General features: G+C 37.8%; 1 protein-coding gene across 2 annotated transcripts in view; it reads left to right on the top strand.

The window, feature by feature from the left end:
* The first annotated feature begins 2,531 nt into the window (after nt 1-2,531).
* The window catches only part of LOC114469856 (single-stranded DNA-binding protein 2), a 66,236-nt gene continuing 52,714 nt past the window's right edge, over nt 2,532-16,053 (top strand). Inside the window, exon 1 of one of the 2 annotated variants that reach the window (XM_028457728.1) lies at nt 2,532-2,681. In XM_028457728.1, the coding sequence (XP_028313529.1) occupies nt 2,626-2,681 (56 nt within the window). In that variant the 5' untranslated portion in view covers nt 2,532-2,625. The remainder of the gene's footprint in view (nt 2,682-16,053) is intronic. The other variant, XM_028457730.1, reaches the window with a different exon arrangement.

Genomic DNA, 16,053 nt, shown 5'->3' with positions numbered 1-16,053 from the left:
GAGCCCCTATCCAGCATGTTTTAGATGTTTCCCTCTTCCAACACACCTGATTGAAATGACCAGGATCGTTATCAGGCTTCTGCAGAGCTTGATGGTGAGTTAATCATTTGAATCAAGTGTTATTATTTTTTTTAACAATATCTTTAGAAAAAAAAACCCATATCTGATCATAAAGTGGATCCAGTGATGACTAAACTAACCGTCTCTAAAGTCGATTTGAAAATCTTTTTCCTGACCAATTAAAAAAAAAAAAAACGAAAAAAAAAAACAGCTCCCATAATGATGCAATATTATTAACATTAGTTGCAAGAGTTACTATAACAACACTCCCCATCACCCTGTTACATTGTGTAGTCCATTCTGGGTGGTTTCAGGTCATCTTGGCTCATGGTGAGGCTGCAGGAGGAAAATAGCAAAAGGATTCTCAGTATTACTTTGAAAAATATCAAGTTGAAAAACTATCTGCAGTAAAACCATTGTCTCCACCAAGGAGGCTATATTTACATTTTAATCACACTTTACACAATGGAAGGTTCCATTACATTTTGGAGGAGGTTAAATCAATATACTGACTCTGGATCAAATCGAAAAACCCTTATCTCTCATAATTGACCAAAAATTTCAAAAAATCATATCTCAGTTTGTAATTGACTGATCTTTTTGAAATTTGACTCAGTTCTGTTCAGTTGGTTTTTCAATTATCCCACCAAGTTCCATCCGGATCAGAGCTGAATTTGTTCATTTCAGTCCTTTTTTTTTTTTTTTATTAAACGTGGATGCCCATACATTTGGACCTACTACTGTTTATTGTTATCAATGATGAGGGAAATTTCTTCCAAGCCTTTAAAGTGTGATTGATAATGGTACCATGATGAATATCTGGCAGAAGAGGATATTTGCTGCTTGGCGGAGGTTTGCGCTCTCTGAGTGCTCATATTTCTATAGATTTTGCTCTGACTGAGTTTTGCTACGCACACACATTTAGAGTTTTAGAGTTCATATATGTAGCTATACTTAGAACCTGAGATTTTTTTTTTTGATTTATTTCAAATTGAATTCATTGGTGTTATTTTATTTAAAAGAAGAATTGTAAACATTTTATTTTATATAGATGGCTTTGTGGAAAATAAATGAAGTTACAATTGTGCAAGACTGCATCTCTTCCTTTTTAAGTTTATACATGAGATGTTTACTGTACACAAGGGAACTGTGGCAAGATTTATTACCAAATATAAACATGGGGGTATTAATTGAGCTACTTTTTACTTGTATCTGAGTATTATATGTATGACTTACTTGTACCTGTACTTGAGTATAATTTAAATCAAGTAACTGTACTTCTACTTGAGTATGACGTATCAGTACTTTTTACACCTCTGTTCACAGCACACTGGTCTGAAAAACTATGCTGGTTCCTTCTCCCCTTTCCTCTCCATCCTCATCCTCCTGGATCCTTACGATCACATGATTATTGCCTGTCAGTGGTTGTCATGGTGATCTACCCCAAGGAACCAATCCCAAAAACCAAAACTTCTGCTCATCGGAAATAGAAAATAGATAGATAGAGAGCGAGAGGTGGGAGAGAGAGATTCTTCTTCTGGGGGAACGACAGGGATGAGAGAACAGGAAAGTGTTGGAGAGGGAGTGCTAAAGGAGAATGAGGCAGCATGCATCCATTCCATCTGGGTCACATCGCTCGAGCATTGCATAAGCATAAACACTGCTGCCCCAGTGCCATGCCCTCAGCACACACACACACACACACAATCACAATCTAACACACACAGGGACAAACACTCGTTATCTGGGAATTATCTGTTTTCTGACAGTTCGTAGTGCTTTCCTATCCTCAAACGAACCAAGTGGTGGACCATCTTTTCTTTTTCTTCTTTTTTCTCACTTGTGTGCTTTCTTTCAGTGGCTTTGTGATAAGTACTACATTATGACGGTGGGTTGAACCCTCTCCTCTGTTCGCTGCCAAGCTGGACAGCAGCATGACATGGCATTTCTGTTACAGCTGCATATCCAAAACAGGCACATAGACCCTCAGAGTTGAGTGAAGAGGAGAAATTTCAACCCAAGAACAAATATAACAATGTTTTACAGCCAATTTGCGATAAAGTGTCATTTATTAGAATCTAACGTTTTCCAAACATTTTCACTTGCTGTATTTTTAAGTGGGAAAGTGTAGGAGCTTTTCCAACACTTTCACTTCTTAGCCATTAGCCAAAGCCAGTTGTTTAGAGTCCAATGTGCAGTTTCAAATCCCCCCAGTACTGTGTGTGTGTGTGTGTGTGTGTGTGTGTGTGTGTGTGTGTGTGTGTGTGTGTGTGTGTGTGTGTGTGTGTGTGTGTGTGTGTGTGTGTGTGTGTGTGTGTGTGCATAAGACAGAGGCAGAGTTAAACAGGAGAGAAAGGAAAAGAGCAGGGGGGGGCGGAGCTAGCATGCAGTGGGCGTGCTCACTGCGCTGTCACTCATGGTTGGTTGCCTTGGCAAGCAGGCGGTCCCGAACAGCGGGACATCCAATGGGAGACCACGCTGCTTGTGTCACCATGGTGACGGGGCTGTGCCCAGGGAGGTTGTGATGGGTTGACAGGTGCGTGACAATCGGATCTCTCTGCAAGCATGTACGCCAAAGGCAAGAGTAGCAACGTGCCGTCCGACAGCCAAGCGAGAGAAAAGTAAGTTTTATTTATGGGGGAGGAAACCGTGGCTGTGGGGGGAAGTGAGTGAGCGGCCGGGGGGCAGTCACACTCTCACACACACACACACGCACACACGGAGGTTCACTCAGCGGCACTCTGCGCTCTGACAGCCTGGAAAAGTTCACCGCATCATCTCCATAAAGATAAATTAACATTTGGTTTAATTTAGTTTCACAGAGACGGCTCGTGGTGTTTTTCTCTCCTGCGTTTGACTGGATTATTTACGGCTTTAATCTACATTTTTATTCAAAAATACGCTTGTTTTAGCTTTGTTAAAACTCTTCTGTGTGATTTCAAGTCATTTTTTTCGTTGGTTTGCTTTTACACAGACATGATTTCCTTCGACGCCTTCACCTTGTGGTTTTTAGTAAACGCACAGCACAATAATAATAATAATAATAGTGTTATGATGTTTCTGCTGCTCTGAGTAATACTGTGTAGTGTTCATTACTGTATGTGTGCTTCATGATCCATGCCATTGCCTTTTTTTTCTTATTTTAAATTGGATGTTCAGAAATTGCTGTTTGTTCAGACTTCAGTATGAGCAAGTTTTAGTGATGGATTTGCAATCTTTTGTGTACATTCTATTTACCACACACCTGACGGGAGCTTTTATTTTGAAAACGTTATGTTTTAAAGGTGGACGAATTAGTAATACAGTTAGGGGTGGGACAATATACGGTACGATATCAAAATTGTTTTTTGAAAATAACCATGTTTTTATTGGACTAACTCTGGTACTTACATGTACTGCATCTGTGGCTATAATATTTTCCACCAAGTGAACATGAAATATAAAATATGAAGTGTCTATAGTTCCGGACCCGTACCACAGACAAACCTGACTATAGTTCCGGTGTAGTGTAGAATAATCCTACTGTGTAAATTTCATACGGTAGACAATGGGCATGCGCACTTGGCGAACTGCGCATCCGTGTCAGTCATGTTGAAAAAAGGTAAAAATGTTTCCTTTAATTTTTAGGGTTAGGGTTCTGTTTAGGGTTAGAATTAGTGTTTATCATAGTAGGAAAGTTTAAGGTAGCAAAATATTGTACGTATATGTGTAAATATTTACTACGCTATTAATGCACATGCGCTTGTAGGAGATTATTTTTCACTACATTGGCACTTCCTGTGCGCATGCAGTTCCGTCACTGCCGGACCTTTTTTCTCTAAGCGTAATGTGCCTGTGTTACCACCGTGTGGTAACAAGGGTGGCCGTGTGGTCTAAGGCGCTAGACTCAAGGAAATTTCCTCCTGCTGATGTGGGTTTGAATCCCATTTCTGACCTATTTTTAATTTGGTTTTTTTAAAACATATTTAACAGCAAATTCCATCTTTAAAAATACATATACGATAAAAAAGAAAAATTTTCGGGTATTTCCTGGGTTAGGGTTAGGGCTAAAATAAAACGACAGAACTATATCGAGAAGGAACGGGTCCGGCAGTGACGGAACTACCGGCATTCGGCTGCGCACGCATGCGCACAGGAAGTGCCGGAACTATAGTCAGGATTGTCTGAGGTCCGGGTACGGACCAATAGCAGCAGCCTATAAAATAACATAAGGAACGCAAAAACAGAGACTAGCCATTCATGCCAGTGTAAAATTAAGATCAATGCATGTCATCATGACAATCGTAAAATATGTATATGGGCATGAACTTTGCATAACAAGATTCTTTCAACCATCAAACTAAAGAACTGCCTAAACACAACCCAGATTTAAGTTATGGGCATGTTATCTTTTGTATATTCACCTCTACATTTTCTGGCAGTTGTTGTTGAGCCCTTTGGACTTTATCTACTGCATTTGAAAAGAGACGCTTGATAATCCCTCCAATTGCAATATTGTGATACCACTCATACCATCGGCGATATGTCCTGTGACCTTTTAATATCAAGATCTGTTGTTGCACGATGTATTGTCCCATGCTAAGTAATACGCCATAGAGTACCATTTTTGTGATGTTTTCATTTCCAAACACAACTTAACAAACGTAGCTTGTCTGTTGTCACTTTTTTTGGAATCAGTGTGTTTCATTTTTATGATACTTAGGATTTGATGGTCCTCACAGGTCCACAGATCAGCAAACAGACACTGATCAGTCAACATTTCCCTTTCTAATTATTCCTCATAAAGATAGCAATATTCACCTACTTCACATTTTGGCCATTGTTACTCATTGTGTGGTTTGAGTCTATTGAGTCTACTTCCCTCCTGTTAGGCAATAGTGTGACTTAAAGTTCATGCATCTCCGTCCCTGCTGTCCCATTGTTTACTGTGAATCAAACTGAGGAGGAGAGGGATTAGTGTATCTTAATTCAGACACTGGTAGAAATTCAGAATGGCTGAACGGAGATGTATTTAAACAGCTACGCTGGTGTCTAATAGCTTTTGGTTTGATGGGATGCTGTTAGAACTGAGTTTGTCCTAAACCTTTAACTTTAACTTTGAAAAAGATCTGAAAAGCGTCATTGTTTTAATATTAATTAGCTCAAAAGGAAGTGAAGTGATTTTAAAAAGTCTGGTGATATTTAGAAAAATAATCATTTTAATAATTGCAATGTAGCCTTAAGGCTAAACACATATTGAATGTACTTGTAATACAAAAATTTACACTTAAGTTTGGCTAATTTAGCATATATTAGTACATTTAAATTCTTATACTTTAAGCATACTAAATGCTTTTACGTTGTTCCACTTTAGCACGTAAAAATGCTCTAACTACACTTCCAGTTGAACTGTTTTACAATCTAATTACAATTAAAATATGTTTAGTACAAAATTAGTTGTTCCAAAATAGCATGCTTTAAGTTAACTAATTATAGACACACTTGAAGTAGATTGATGATTAGTGTGGTTTCAAGTACACCAAAGTATGCTAAATTGTGGTACACTTAACACACTTACTTTTCACCTGAGTTCCTTTCAATCATTAAAAATGAAGTAATAATTATTTCCTGACTTTTTTGCTTTTAATATTTAATGTTATTTAGGTTAATTTGGACATCCATGTCTTTGCAGAACTTTTTGTTTACCTGGCTTTTCATTTTGATCGAAAATGGACAAAAAATCAAAGTGGGTTGACTGTAAAAATCAAACATGCCAATCTTCTATTTTTCTCCTAACTAGCTGCGTTGTGTATCAGCGCTGTGCATCAGAGGCCCAGCACTTCAATTGTTTCTCATTTCTGCAGCTCAGCAGGGGATCAAAGAGTAGCAGAGGCAGAGCAAAGGCAGGTTGAGGGAGAGAAGGAGGAAGGGAGAGCATGCAGGACTGAGGGAATTTGCTGGATCATTAGTTTTGTGTCGTAGTATTGACCTCAGAATGGACCCCCGCAGACTTGTGCTCTTGGATTTATCCATAAATGTTTTAGACCTTTGAATGCTGTTGACATTTGCTTTTGCAGCTGTGTCGTAATAATAATAATAGACGTGTTCATTAGCTGTACTATTGCTTTTTCCACATTATTTGGAATTATACAGATGTTTGTCATGCCTGATTTCTTGCTTTGTGTACACATGAAGTAAGGACAAACAAAATTGTATTTGGCTTGAGATAGTCATAAATACGCAAACATTTCTATCTCGCTTTATTAGTTATGTCAGTAGAAAGCAGTAGCAGTCAGGTGCAGGTGTGTCCTATTCCTGTACCTGCGTTAGAGCCTGTGCTTGACTGTGATTCAGAGTGTGTGCTGCAGTTGTTCTACATGTGTAGGTTTGTGTCACCACCGGAGGACACGTTTAGCATGTATCTCGGTATAGGGGGTGTGTTGTTGCAAAGAGCATATACTGTACATACTATTCTCCATTTCAGTTGATGTGTAAAACATTTCCTTCTCTTTGCACTTTTGTCTTTTTCTAACATAAGGACATCAGTTGGTTTGTTTAGTCCTATAATCATATCATTATCACATATAGTTAGCCAAGGGCAAAAGTTGAATAGTTGCACAAGTGCAATTTTTTTAATTAAAAATGTTACTTCGTTTGTGATAAAGCAGCTGTTTCTGCTCTTGTGGGATTATCATTCCTGGTTAAATGTACTCACATATGCTCTACTGCCCCCTGTGAATGAAGACCCTTCTGAATTTAGGCAGGAAGAGGCTGCCAATGCAGCACTTTGCCTTTGACAGTGAGTCACATTAGATGAGAACTAATCAAAATTAGGGGTGTATATTGCAATGATTCTGACGATACCATACTATTCATATGTAACAATACGATATATCCCAATACTAAACAATACAATATACATCAAGCTATATCGTGATATCAATGATTACAAATTTCACCTTTACAACTACAAAATGGTATGAAATACTATTTGTTTAATTTCTTATAAACTTGCGAGAACATGTAAATGTTTCCGAAGTGTAATTCAAGTACCAATGTCAAAAAGAAGTGGTCTGTTAAAGGCACACCGTAGACTTTGTGACCTAAAGAGTTGACCTATATGAGTTATTTTAAATGATTCCTCAGGCCAATATACAGCGTTTGACAGTATGAATGCTCCGAGCGGGGCTTTCCTCTTGAAATACCGCCCATGTAAGTTTGGAGAGACGGACTGTCTTTGGCCAGGTCATGTGACCTGGAGAATGCCTGGAGAGCATTTCACTTTACGGCAGTCACGTGACCACAGGCTCTGCTATACCCATAGAGCTAAGGCTTTTGCTACTATTTTTTGCCTGTTCGACTCGTGGTCATGGCCGAGGCAACCAAAAGTTTAAAACTGCTCCTGAGGAGGCTAAAAAGATGCAGCTGAGACCCGGTGCCCGACACCGCCCCGCGGGGGCGCTCGACGTGAAAGTTACAGGTCTAGCGCTCCTAGTGGCCAAAAGTTACACAGTGTGCCTTTAATTAAACCGTCATTACGTATTCAAAAAAGTTTAACTTTTGCTTCTACAGCAGATTCTGGTTCTGTTAAGTTCTTAACCCCCACCCCAAAAAGGTAACCACATATATCTATGAAAGTGCCCAGAATGTTTTATAAAAATAAAGTGCAATCAACTTCCAAGTTAAAATGCACTGAGGTCTGAGGTAGTTTAACAAGGTCTTATGTGGTTCATTGACACCAAGTGACCGGACGTTTACGTGCTGTTACATATGTTCGTGCATTTAAATTTATTTTTTTTTCATTAAAAAAAGTTTTGAACATTTTTTGGATTGATATAATTGTGTGGTGAAATATTGCCAAATAGATTTTTTCTCACACCCTTAATCGAAATAGATTTTCTCTCTTTTTTAAACACACACGCACACACACACACACTGAAGGAACAATGTGTCTTTCTCTGTGCAAGCCATTTGATTTTGTCAATGACACCTGATGAACGTAACCGAGTAGTTTTCATGATCACCCACTTTTTCTTTGTCCGCACAATTTGAGTGACAAGGGAAAGGATCGCATTAAGTATGAGCATAGAAATAGTGACAAGCCTGGATGTTGGAGCTCATTTACAATGACATATACTGTAATTACCTCCGACAAAGAGATAATTATTTGTTTGTCTGTTAGCAGGATTACATCAAAAGCACTTTAACGGATTTTGACACAAAATTGAACCAAAGATAGACCTTATTCCATGGAAGATTCCATTAAACTTTGGAGCGGATCCAGATCAATATGCTGATTCTGGATCTGTTTCAAAAATTGAAATATCCCTATCTCTCATCATCAGCAACATATAAAAAATTCATATCTTGGTTTGTAATGGACTGATTTTTAATTAAATGTGACTCGGTTATGTCGGGATGGTTCCTCAGTTACCCCATTAAGTTTCATCTTAATCAAATCCATATTAGAGATGTCCCAATACAACTTTTTCACTTCCGATACGATACCATTATTGCAACCTTACGCACTGGCCGATATTGATATGATACGATATCAGCACGAATCATACATACTGTTATTACTTATTTTGTAGTGTGGAATATTAGTAAAGGCTTGATCAAGTGATGTTACTCAAACAGGGAACAATAGTCAACAATTCAAGTTCACTTCAGTTATTTTTTTACTGTCAGTATATGGTGGGAACAACTGAGGGCGGGGACAGAAACATCAAAAACTTATAGGAACGCTCGTATCGGAGATTTTAGATGCAGTCCAATAAAATCTGATATTCTTTTTCTGGCTGATATCAGACCAATATCCGATATCAATATCGGCACACCCCTAATCCGTATTGTGCATTTCATTATGATTCTTCAAAAAAAAGAAGGGTGCCCATACATTTAGCACAATCAAAAAACACGCACTTCCCTTCTTTTTTTTGGCGGCAGTGTGCTCGATCAAAAAGGTCCAAAGATGCTATGAAAAAAGGTCAGCACAACTGCGTGGTTAGCTCCCAATTTCAGTTTTATTTTACACCATAAAAGTGACCTGTGCCCATACATTTAGACCTACTGTATTCTCATTAATGGAAATAGAAATTCCTTTCTTGCCTTTTAAGTAGGCTTTACACGATCAGGATTTTTGGGCCGATCACCGATCAGTGAGTTTAAAAAAAACGATCACAGATCCGATCATATGAAGTCGGGTTGTTTTTTGTTTAGGTAATGACCAAATTTGTTTTGGTACTACCTGATACAAATTCACGGAAAATGAAATGGGATGATGTTTCGGGACCTAAACACATCCTTGTGACTGTGAGGGAGTGAAAGAGTTGGCTTTTTCCATGCTGGACCTGAACATAACATTGCACGCACGCTTTTAAAAATGCATGGCAGACCGAGCGCTTGCAGGTGTAAATGTGAGCTAAACCATTTAACACGTTAATTACATGAAATGCAGAATATGGGCTGATCCGATATAGCCGATCAGATTACTTTTAAGTGTGAATGGTTTTGGTAGCATGATGATCCAGGTAACTGCCAATATCTGGAAAAGAGGATATTTGGTGCTTGGCGGAGTTTTGCACTCTCTGAGTGTTATTCTTGTTTATGTAACAAATTGCCCCCTATCTTTCTTACCGGTCGGACTCTTATAACCTCATGGTTCATAGCTGTATCAAGGCTGTGCTTTGGATCCTTTGACTTTACCCAACTCTCTGTGGATCACTTACTTGTTCTGTTGGCTTTGGCTCAGTGCACCACATTCATAAAAGCTCCTCAGCAGGTTTCATCTTAAGTTTGTCCTGTCTAAAACAATAGAAATATACCTGCAAGCCTGTGTGGCAATTGGTTTCCCCTCCTTTCCGGTTTCGGGTCAATAGGGAGAATAATGCACTAGTAAGTATTTAATCCTATCTAAGCTGTCTGCTCAAAGCACTTTCCCCATATGTTTCATCCTTTAAAAATCAACCTCTGTCTGTCTATGACAACACTGGTGTGACCATGAACTACAACATTACACAGCTAATAGCTTCCCCTGCCCTCATGGGAAGCTGAACAACTGTCAGAACACAGAAAACTGTCTGTATTCTCTGCGGTTGTATTCCTCTGACGATGATGGTCAATGAAAGGGATCAACTTAAAAACTGTTGCCAGTGTGTGTAATCCTCACTGTGTTTTTAGATTAGCATCAAGATTCGACTGGAAGAACACCAAAGAAGAGATTGAGCCCTGTTGTGTTCTCTTTTTTTTTTGTGGGGTGGGGGGTGGGATACTAAGCTATCTTCAAACAAAACTGAAGATGACAGTTTGACAAGCTTTGGCTAGAAAACACTTTTTAACCTGCTGAAACATAAAGGCTGTTAAAAGTCCTCTTTTATCTGCTGGCATACCTCGTAGTCTTTATCTTATCCTCTGTGTCAGAGATGTAACGTGCCATAGGCTTGCTATCAAAGCACTGGCATCTTATTGAGCTGTACGAGGCGGGAAAAGACTGCCTCTGATCGACGCATGCAAGAAAAAGGGCAGTATGTCAATCAAAGCCTTTTGGATCTTCAGGAAGGGTTTACGTGACAAAAAAAAAACATACACACAACCTCCGCTGACATCAGATAGCATCATTCACGGATGAGAGAGTTTATCACTTGGTTCTGGTCCCATGGGTGTTCCGGAACGCTTCGGTTTTAATTAGATTTAATAGTTCCTTCTCTTCTCTATGTAAATTATTTTGATTTAGATGAAACTGTGCACTGCGCTTTGCTGATCATGAATTGAAACTACCATTCTGCAGTGAACAGGGTTTTTTTTTTTTTTCTGTCTCTCACCTTGTTAATGGTAACTCTTGTGGTTTCGTCTGGAAAGGTTTTTGTTGTTGTTATTGTTGTTGTTTCCCCCCCCAATGACTCCAAACATGTGCAGCTTTGCTCCAAACCACAGCACAGTTAGGGAAGCTCTCCCTCAAAGCATTTCCTGTAATGTGAGAGCTCCAGTCAAACGTAAAAGCTGCTGGTGGAAACAACACTTAGTGACTGAGGCAGAGGCTGAGAGTGCTTCATGTGTAATGTATCTAATTTGATGCCGATCTGTGTTGTTTCAGAGCTTCATGTCAACTTCAGTATGTCGCGTCAAACATCGTGCTCGTGCATTGGTGTAACTTGCATTGCTATCGTAAGTGCAGTAGTGTAACTGCGGAAGGCGGCTGTGCCCCTGTCCCGCCCGCTGAGTATATTGGAGCTTGGTTTGAGGCCTTGCTGCTGATATTCCTCCGTCATTGATATGCAAGCTGCATCGCACAGGCGCTAGCGCAAGGTTAAGCATGCGTGACGGCTGGGTTTAAGAACTGCTTCAGACAGACTCTTCCACATTCGCTCTCTGTACGCATCACTCTCATGCACAGTCTTGCAAAGGGACAGTTTTTAATTTTGCCTTTTCCTTCCTTAGCCTGAAGTTTTTGCTGTCCTGCACTCAATTGCCTGTTTTGCGAGTAGAATAAAAGGCTCCAGGCTGACCGATCCTCAGAAAGTCCCCAATGACTTTTCATTTACACAATCCATTGGCAGCGTATCCTCATGCGTAAATGTAAATGGCTCTGAAATAGTTATTTACTTTTAAACAATATCTTAAAGCTACTTAAATGTAAGAAGGATCAATAAATGACACAAGGTGTGGGAACTCTCAAGGACTGTCCAACATGCTTTCATGATAGGTTCATTATTTTTATGATAGTGTGCTATTGTTACCATGTTTGCGCACAAAATTAATTGAGTTGTGAGTCAAAATATTTAATTTTTTTTTCTCTAATTGGCAAGTCATTTATTTACTCTGCACCCAGGGCAATTGTGCTTAATAGTCTCACATTCTTCCTCAAATTGCTCCAGATTGTTTTCATTTGTTTTGTGTTTTTTTTACCCCCTCAATCTAATCTTGAGCCTTTGTTGTTGGAAAGAATAAAGGCCTTTTTGAGCCTGTGAACAAATACTTATTTTATAAAATTAAAACAACATACTCCTTCCTTCTCCTTACGTCCTCTTATAGATATTACTGCATGCTGGTGATTATTATATTGTTTTATTTAGCTGAACAATGATAGTTTCTGATCCAGTTCCTCTGTATGTAAAAAAGGCATGAACAGACAGTACACAGGATGGATGAATACATAAACCACTTCAAAATAAAAGGTCATCATTTTTTTCTTCTTCTTACCGTCCTCTTTTTGTGTCATTAGAGTCCTTGCTGTGATATTGTCTTAGTAGTGGGTGTATATCTATGGGTTTTGCTGCAGTGCATAGCCGTTCTGTGCATTCATGCACTCTATTTAACGACCACATTGCAGGAAAAAACTCTGAAAATAGGCTTTTAAAGAACCCAGTAATTAACCCTGTATTATCACTTGAGTATCGCCATCAGATTCTCCCTGTAAACAGCAGTTTAATATTCTGGCCTTTAGAGCTGTATTGCATTCAGGATTTACTGTAATAGCTTGTTGAGAAAGTTGAACAAGGAAAACACTGCTAAAAAATCATTGGTGTTCTGTCAGCTGTGAAATTAAACAAACTCCCCACGAGAGGTGACTCCATCCAATGAAACTCAAATTAAGAAAGTGATGGATTTGCATCTACTGTTATTTGATTTATCCACTCTACATGTTGTAAACAAATTCTTACCGGTTAAAAATCATTTTTTATCAGTGACAGGCTTTTATACAAAGGGCAGAGCTGGACTTTTTTCAGTTGGGTTAGACTGTTGGTGTTGGTAAACAGTGAACTTAGCTATCACGCTCTCTCTCTTGCTCCTTCTCTCCGATAAGCTGCTATTTCCTGTTATCTTGACCCCGAACATTGTTGTCTGTGAGTGGATTCTCTGCATTGCTGACAGAACATGAGTTGTTTGGTTTTGTACGAGGAAATGCTTCCTTAGCCTTACTTTCTTTCTGGCTTAATCAGAATCAGAATCACCTTTATTGGCCATTTATGTTTAACACACAAGGGATTTGACTCCGGTAGACTGTGCTCTCTCTGTGCAATGTAAACATAAAAACAATAGCAATCAACTAAAAATATATATTATAATACTAATATGTACAAGACTAAATAAGATCATATATTAAGATAATAAAATCTCTATGGAATTTTCAAAGGCCGATGCAGATACAGATTATTATTTTTAATTTCAGCCGATGGCCGATATCTAAAGCCGATATTTGAGTCCGATTTAAAGCACATTGATTATGAAAGACAATTGAAACACTCGTGATATAAATGTATGTATTACAAATTAAATTAAATACACCAATAGAACTCTTAACATTTATTGAACTTTAAATATACCCGTACACAACCAAGTAAACTAAAAATCATTATCCTATTAAGGATATAATAGGATAAAGATATTTGATCAGGCACTATTACATTATATCCTTATCCTATTATATTGGCTTTTTATTTGTAAGCCTTTTGGCTTCTACCTCTCCCATGTACATGCTATTATTATTATTACCTTTTTTGTGTTGTATATTCATACATCCGAATGGATGCTTTTTATGTTCTTTGTTTTTTTTTTTTAATGGCTACTCTAAAGTGCTAAATAAAAATGAAAAAATCGGCCAATGACCGATATTGAAAAAAGCTCATGTATCGATCGACCTCTAATAAGATCAGCAGAGTAGGATTACTATTGCAACAACACATCATCACTAGGGTAAAAAATGACCTGCAGTGCTGAGTAGTGCAAAAGGATAATGACGTAAACATGAGGTGATTATTTTTTCCAGTATTTACATTAACGAGTGTGCGTAGATGAACATTTAAATTGAATAATATACGTTTATGTACATTCACATTCAAGTGCAGATGCTCTCATTGGCTGTCGGCATCATGCATATTTTAGAGTGGATTTCGTCAAAATAGCCAATAGCAGGTCAGTATTATATGGTTAGCACAAATACAAATGAAAATATTATTTAACACGAAACAGTTGAAATGTTTTTTGTTTACTGAACACGCATCTAACTTTATATGAAAATAAGGCGATCTTGATAGAAAAGGACAAATAGTAAACATAATAAAATTAGATATACACTAATTAATATCTTTACTGGTAATTAGACTTTTTTAATATTGTGTTGGATCTTCTTTTTGCACGCAGAAACGATTCATTGTCATTTTTCTGTCGTACAGATAGAACTAGTTGTTGAATAAATGTATCAGAGTTTGGTCTATATTGACATAATTGCATCACACCTTTGCAGGATGTAAATGTCCTGTTCCTCCCTCATCCTGAAGTAGATCTACTAGATTAGATCTGGTAACGTTGTGGAGAGTGGATTACCATGAACCTATTGTTGTATTAAAGGAATCTGTCGAGTTGGTTTGTTATCTCATGTGGATCAATGATTTTATGTTGTTTACACAAATGTATGACCCAATCCTCAATGAAAGTTGCAGCAAGCGTCTAAATGTATCTGACCAGGCAAAGAGAGATCTAGGATAATTATCAAATATTGTTAATATAAAACATTTTTTTGAGCTGGATAAGAAGGTTTGAGCCAACAAGTCGCCCCCATGACGTAGGCCCAATGGATGCTCTTTGTAGCTGTGATGTCTACCCCAAGCCCGACCTCAATACAATCCAAGATTCCAGCAAGTTTTCTTATTATCGAAGAAAAAGTCATAAAATTATCATTTTTAGAATACGTAAAAATTGTAGGGAGGAAAGGTTTTTTTCAGTTTTGGAAATGTCAGTCAAAGTTGTTATCTGAGAATGATCAGTGCCTTCATAATTTATTTAGCATTTTAACTTTCACCTTTGCAGGACGACATCTATTCATAACCTATCATGACATAATGAATTCCTCTAGGTAGGTTGCTAGTACATTAACTGATTTGTTTGATGTTGATTGTTGTCATGTTTTATCTGAAAATGTAATTTGGCTTACCTTTTTTCTGCAAAAGTATAAACTGCATTTGTTTGTATACTTTTATAGATTAAAATTTTTAGTTTGAAAAAACTGTTGGGAAAGATTATTACTTATTTTAGGTAATAGAGATGTACCAGTTATAGTTATAGTTAGTGTATCACAGCACAGGAGGCAATGTTTACTCCTTTTTTTTTTATTGCTCGGTATTGATGCACTTGTTTAAACTGCAGCTTTGTCTCACTGAAGCTGTTTGGTCAAAGTTGGTGGTTGTTTGAGTTGCTGTTGCTTTTCTATCATATCAAATAAGTCTGCTGATTGTGGAGGGTAACTGTAAAATAAGGATTGAAATGGACTCTAAAAGTAGTGCAATATTCATATTTACAGCATATTTTAAGTGTAAAAGTATTTATTTTCTAGGCAAATATCTTTTGCTTTTAGTCTTTGTAAAGTGCACATCAACAGTCATGGCCAAAACTTGGGTGTAGCGTTACATCGTGGAATTTTACTATGACATTTGTATTGGTTAAATGTCTTTTATAGCAGTTTTGATAGATTTGTTTGTTTGTTTTTTAGGGGATCCCCATTAGCTAGTGCCATGGCAACCAGCTAGTCGTCCTGGGGCCCAAATAATAATTGATTTTGTAGTTTATTTTTTAGCTGTTAGATTTGCAGTATGTCTGTATTTAATATGCTCTTATCCTCATTAGTCAATGCCTTAATTCTAAAACCAAGTTTAATCTTATGTTAGTGCCTTGGGTGGAGATATGCACATGAAATTAAAGTTTTCTAAGTAGGTTGATAAGTTATCAGTGTAAGTATGTATTTTGCTCATTATCTTAGTCCAGTGTAGTGCACTGTATAATACACTGCTTATAAATATATATATATATATATTGTATAGTATTTGTGAACAGATTCCGACAACTACTTGCATGTCTTTTGTCCTTTGAGTTAACTGTCCTGGAGGTGAGGAGCTTGGGGAGAGGATCTTGGGATCTCTGGTAAATGAAAGGAAAACATAGCATCTGAAGGGAGCCAAAGAATGCCGAACTCTTCTTCTCTGCCAGGATATGAGTTTCATTCTTTTGTCTCTTGGTTTA

The sequence above is a fragment of the Gouania willdenowi genome, chromosome 9 (genome assembly GCF_900634775.1).
Source record: "Gouania willdenowi chromosome 9, fGouWil2.1, whole genome shotgun sequence".
Classification (NCBI taxonomy): domain Eukaryota; kingdom Metazoa; phylum Chordata; class Actinopteri; order Blenniiformes; family Gobiesocidae; genus Gouania; species Gouania willdenowi.
The sequence above is the reverse complement of the archived record's forward strand: the minus strand, read 5'-3'. Positions and strand labels throughout refer to the sequence as shown.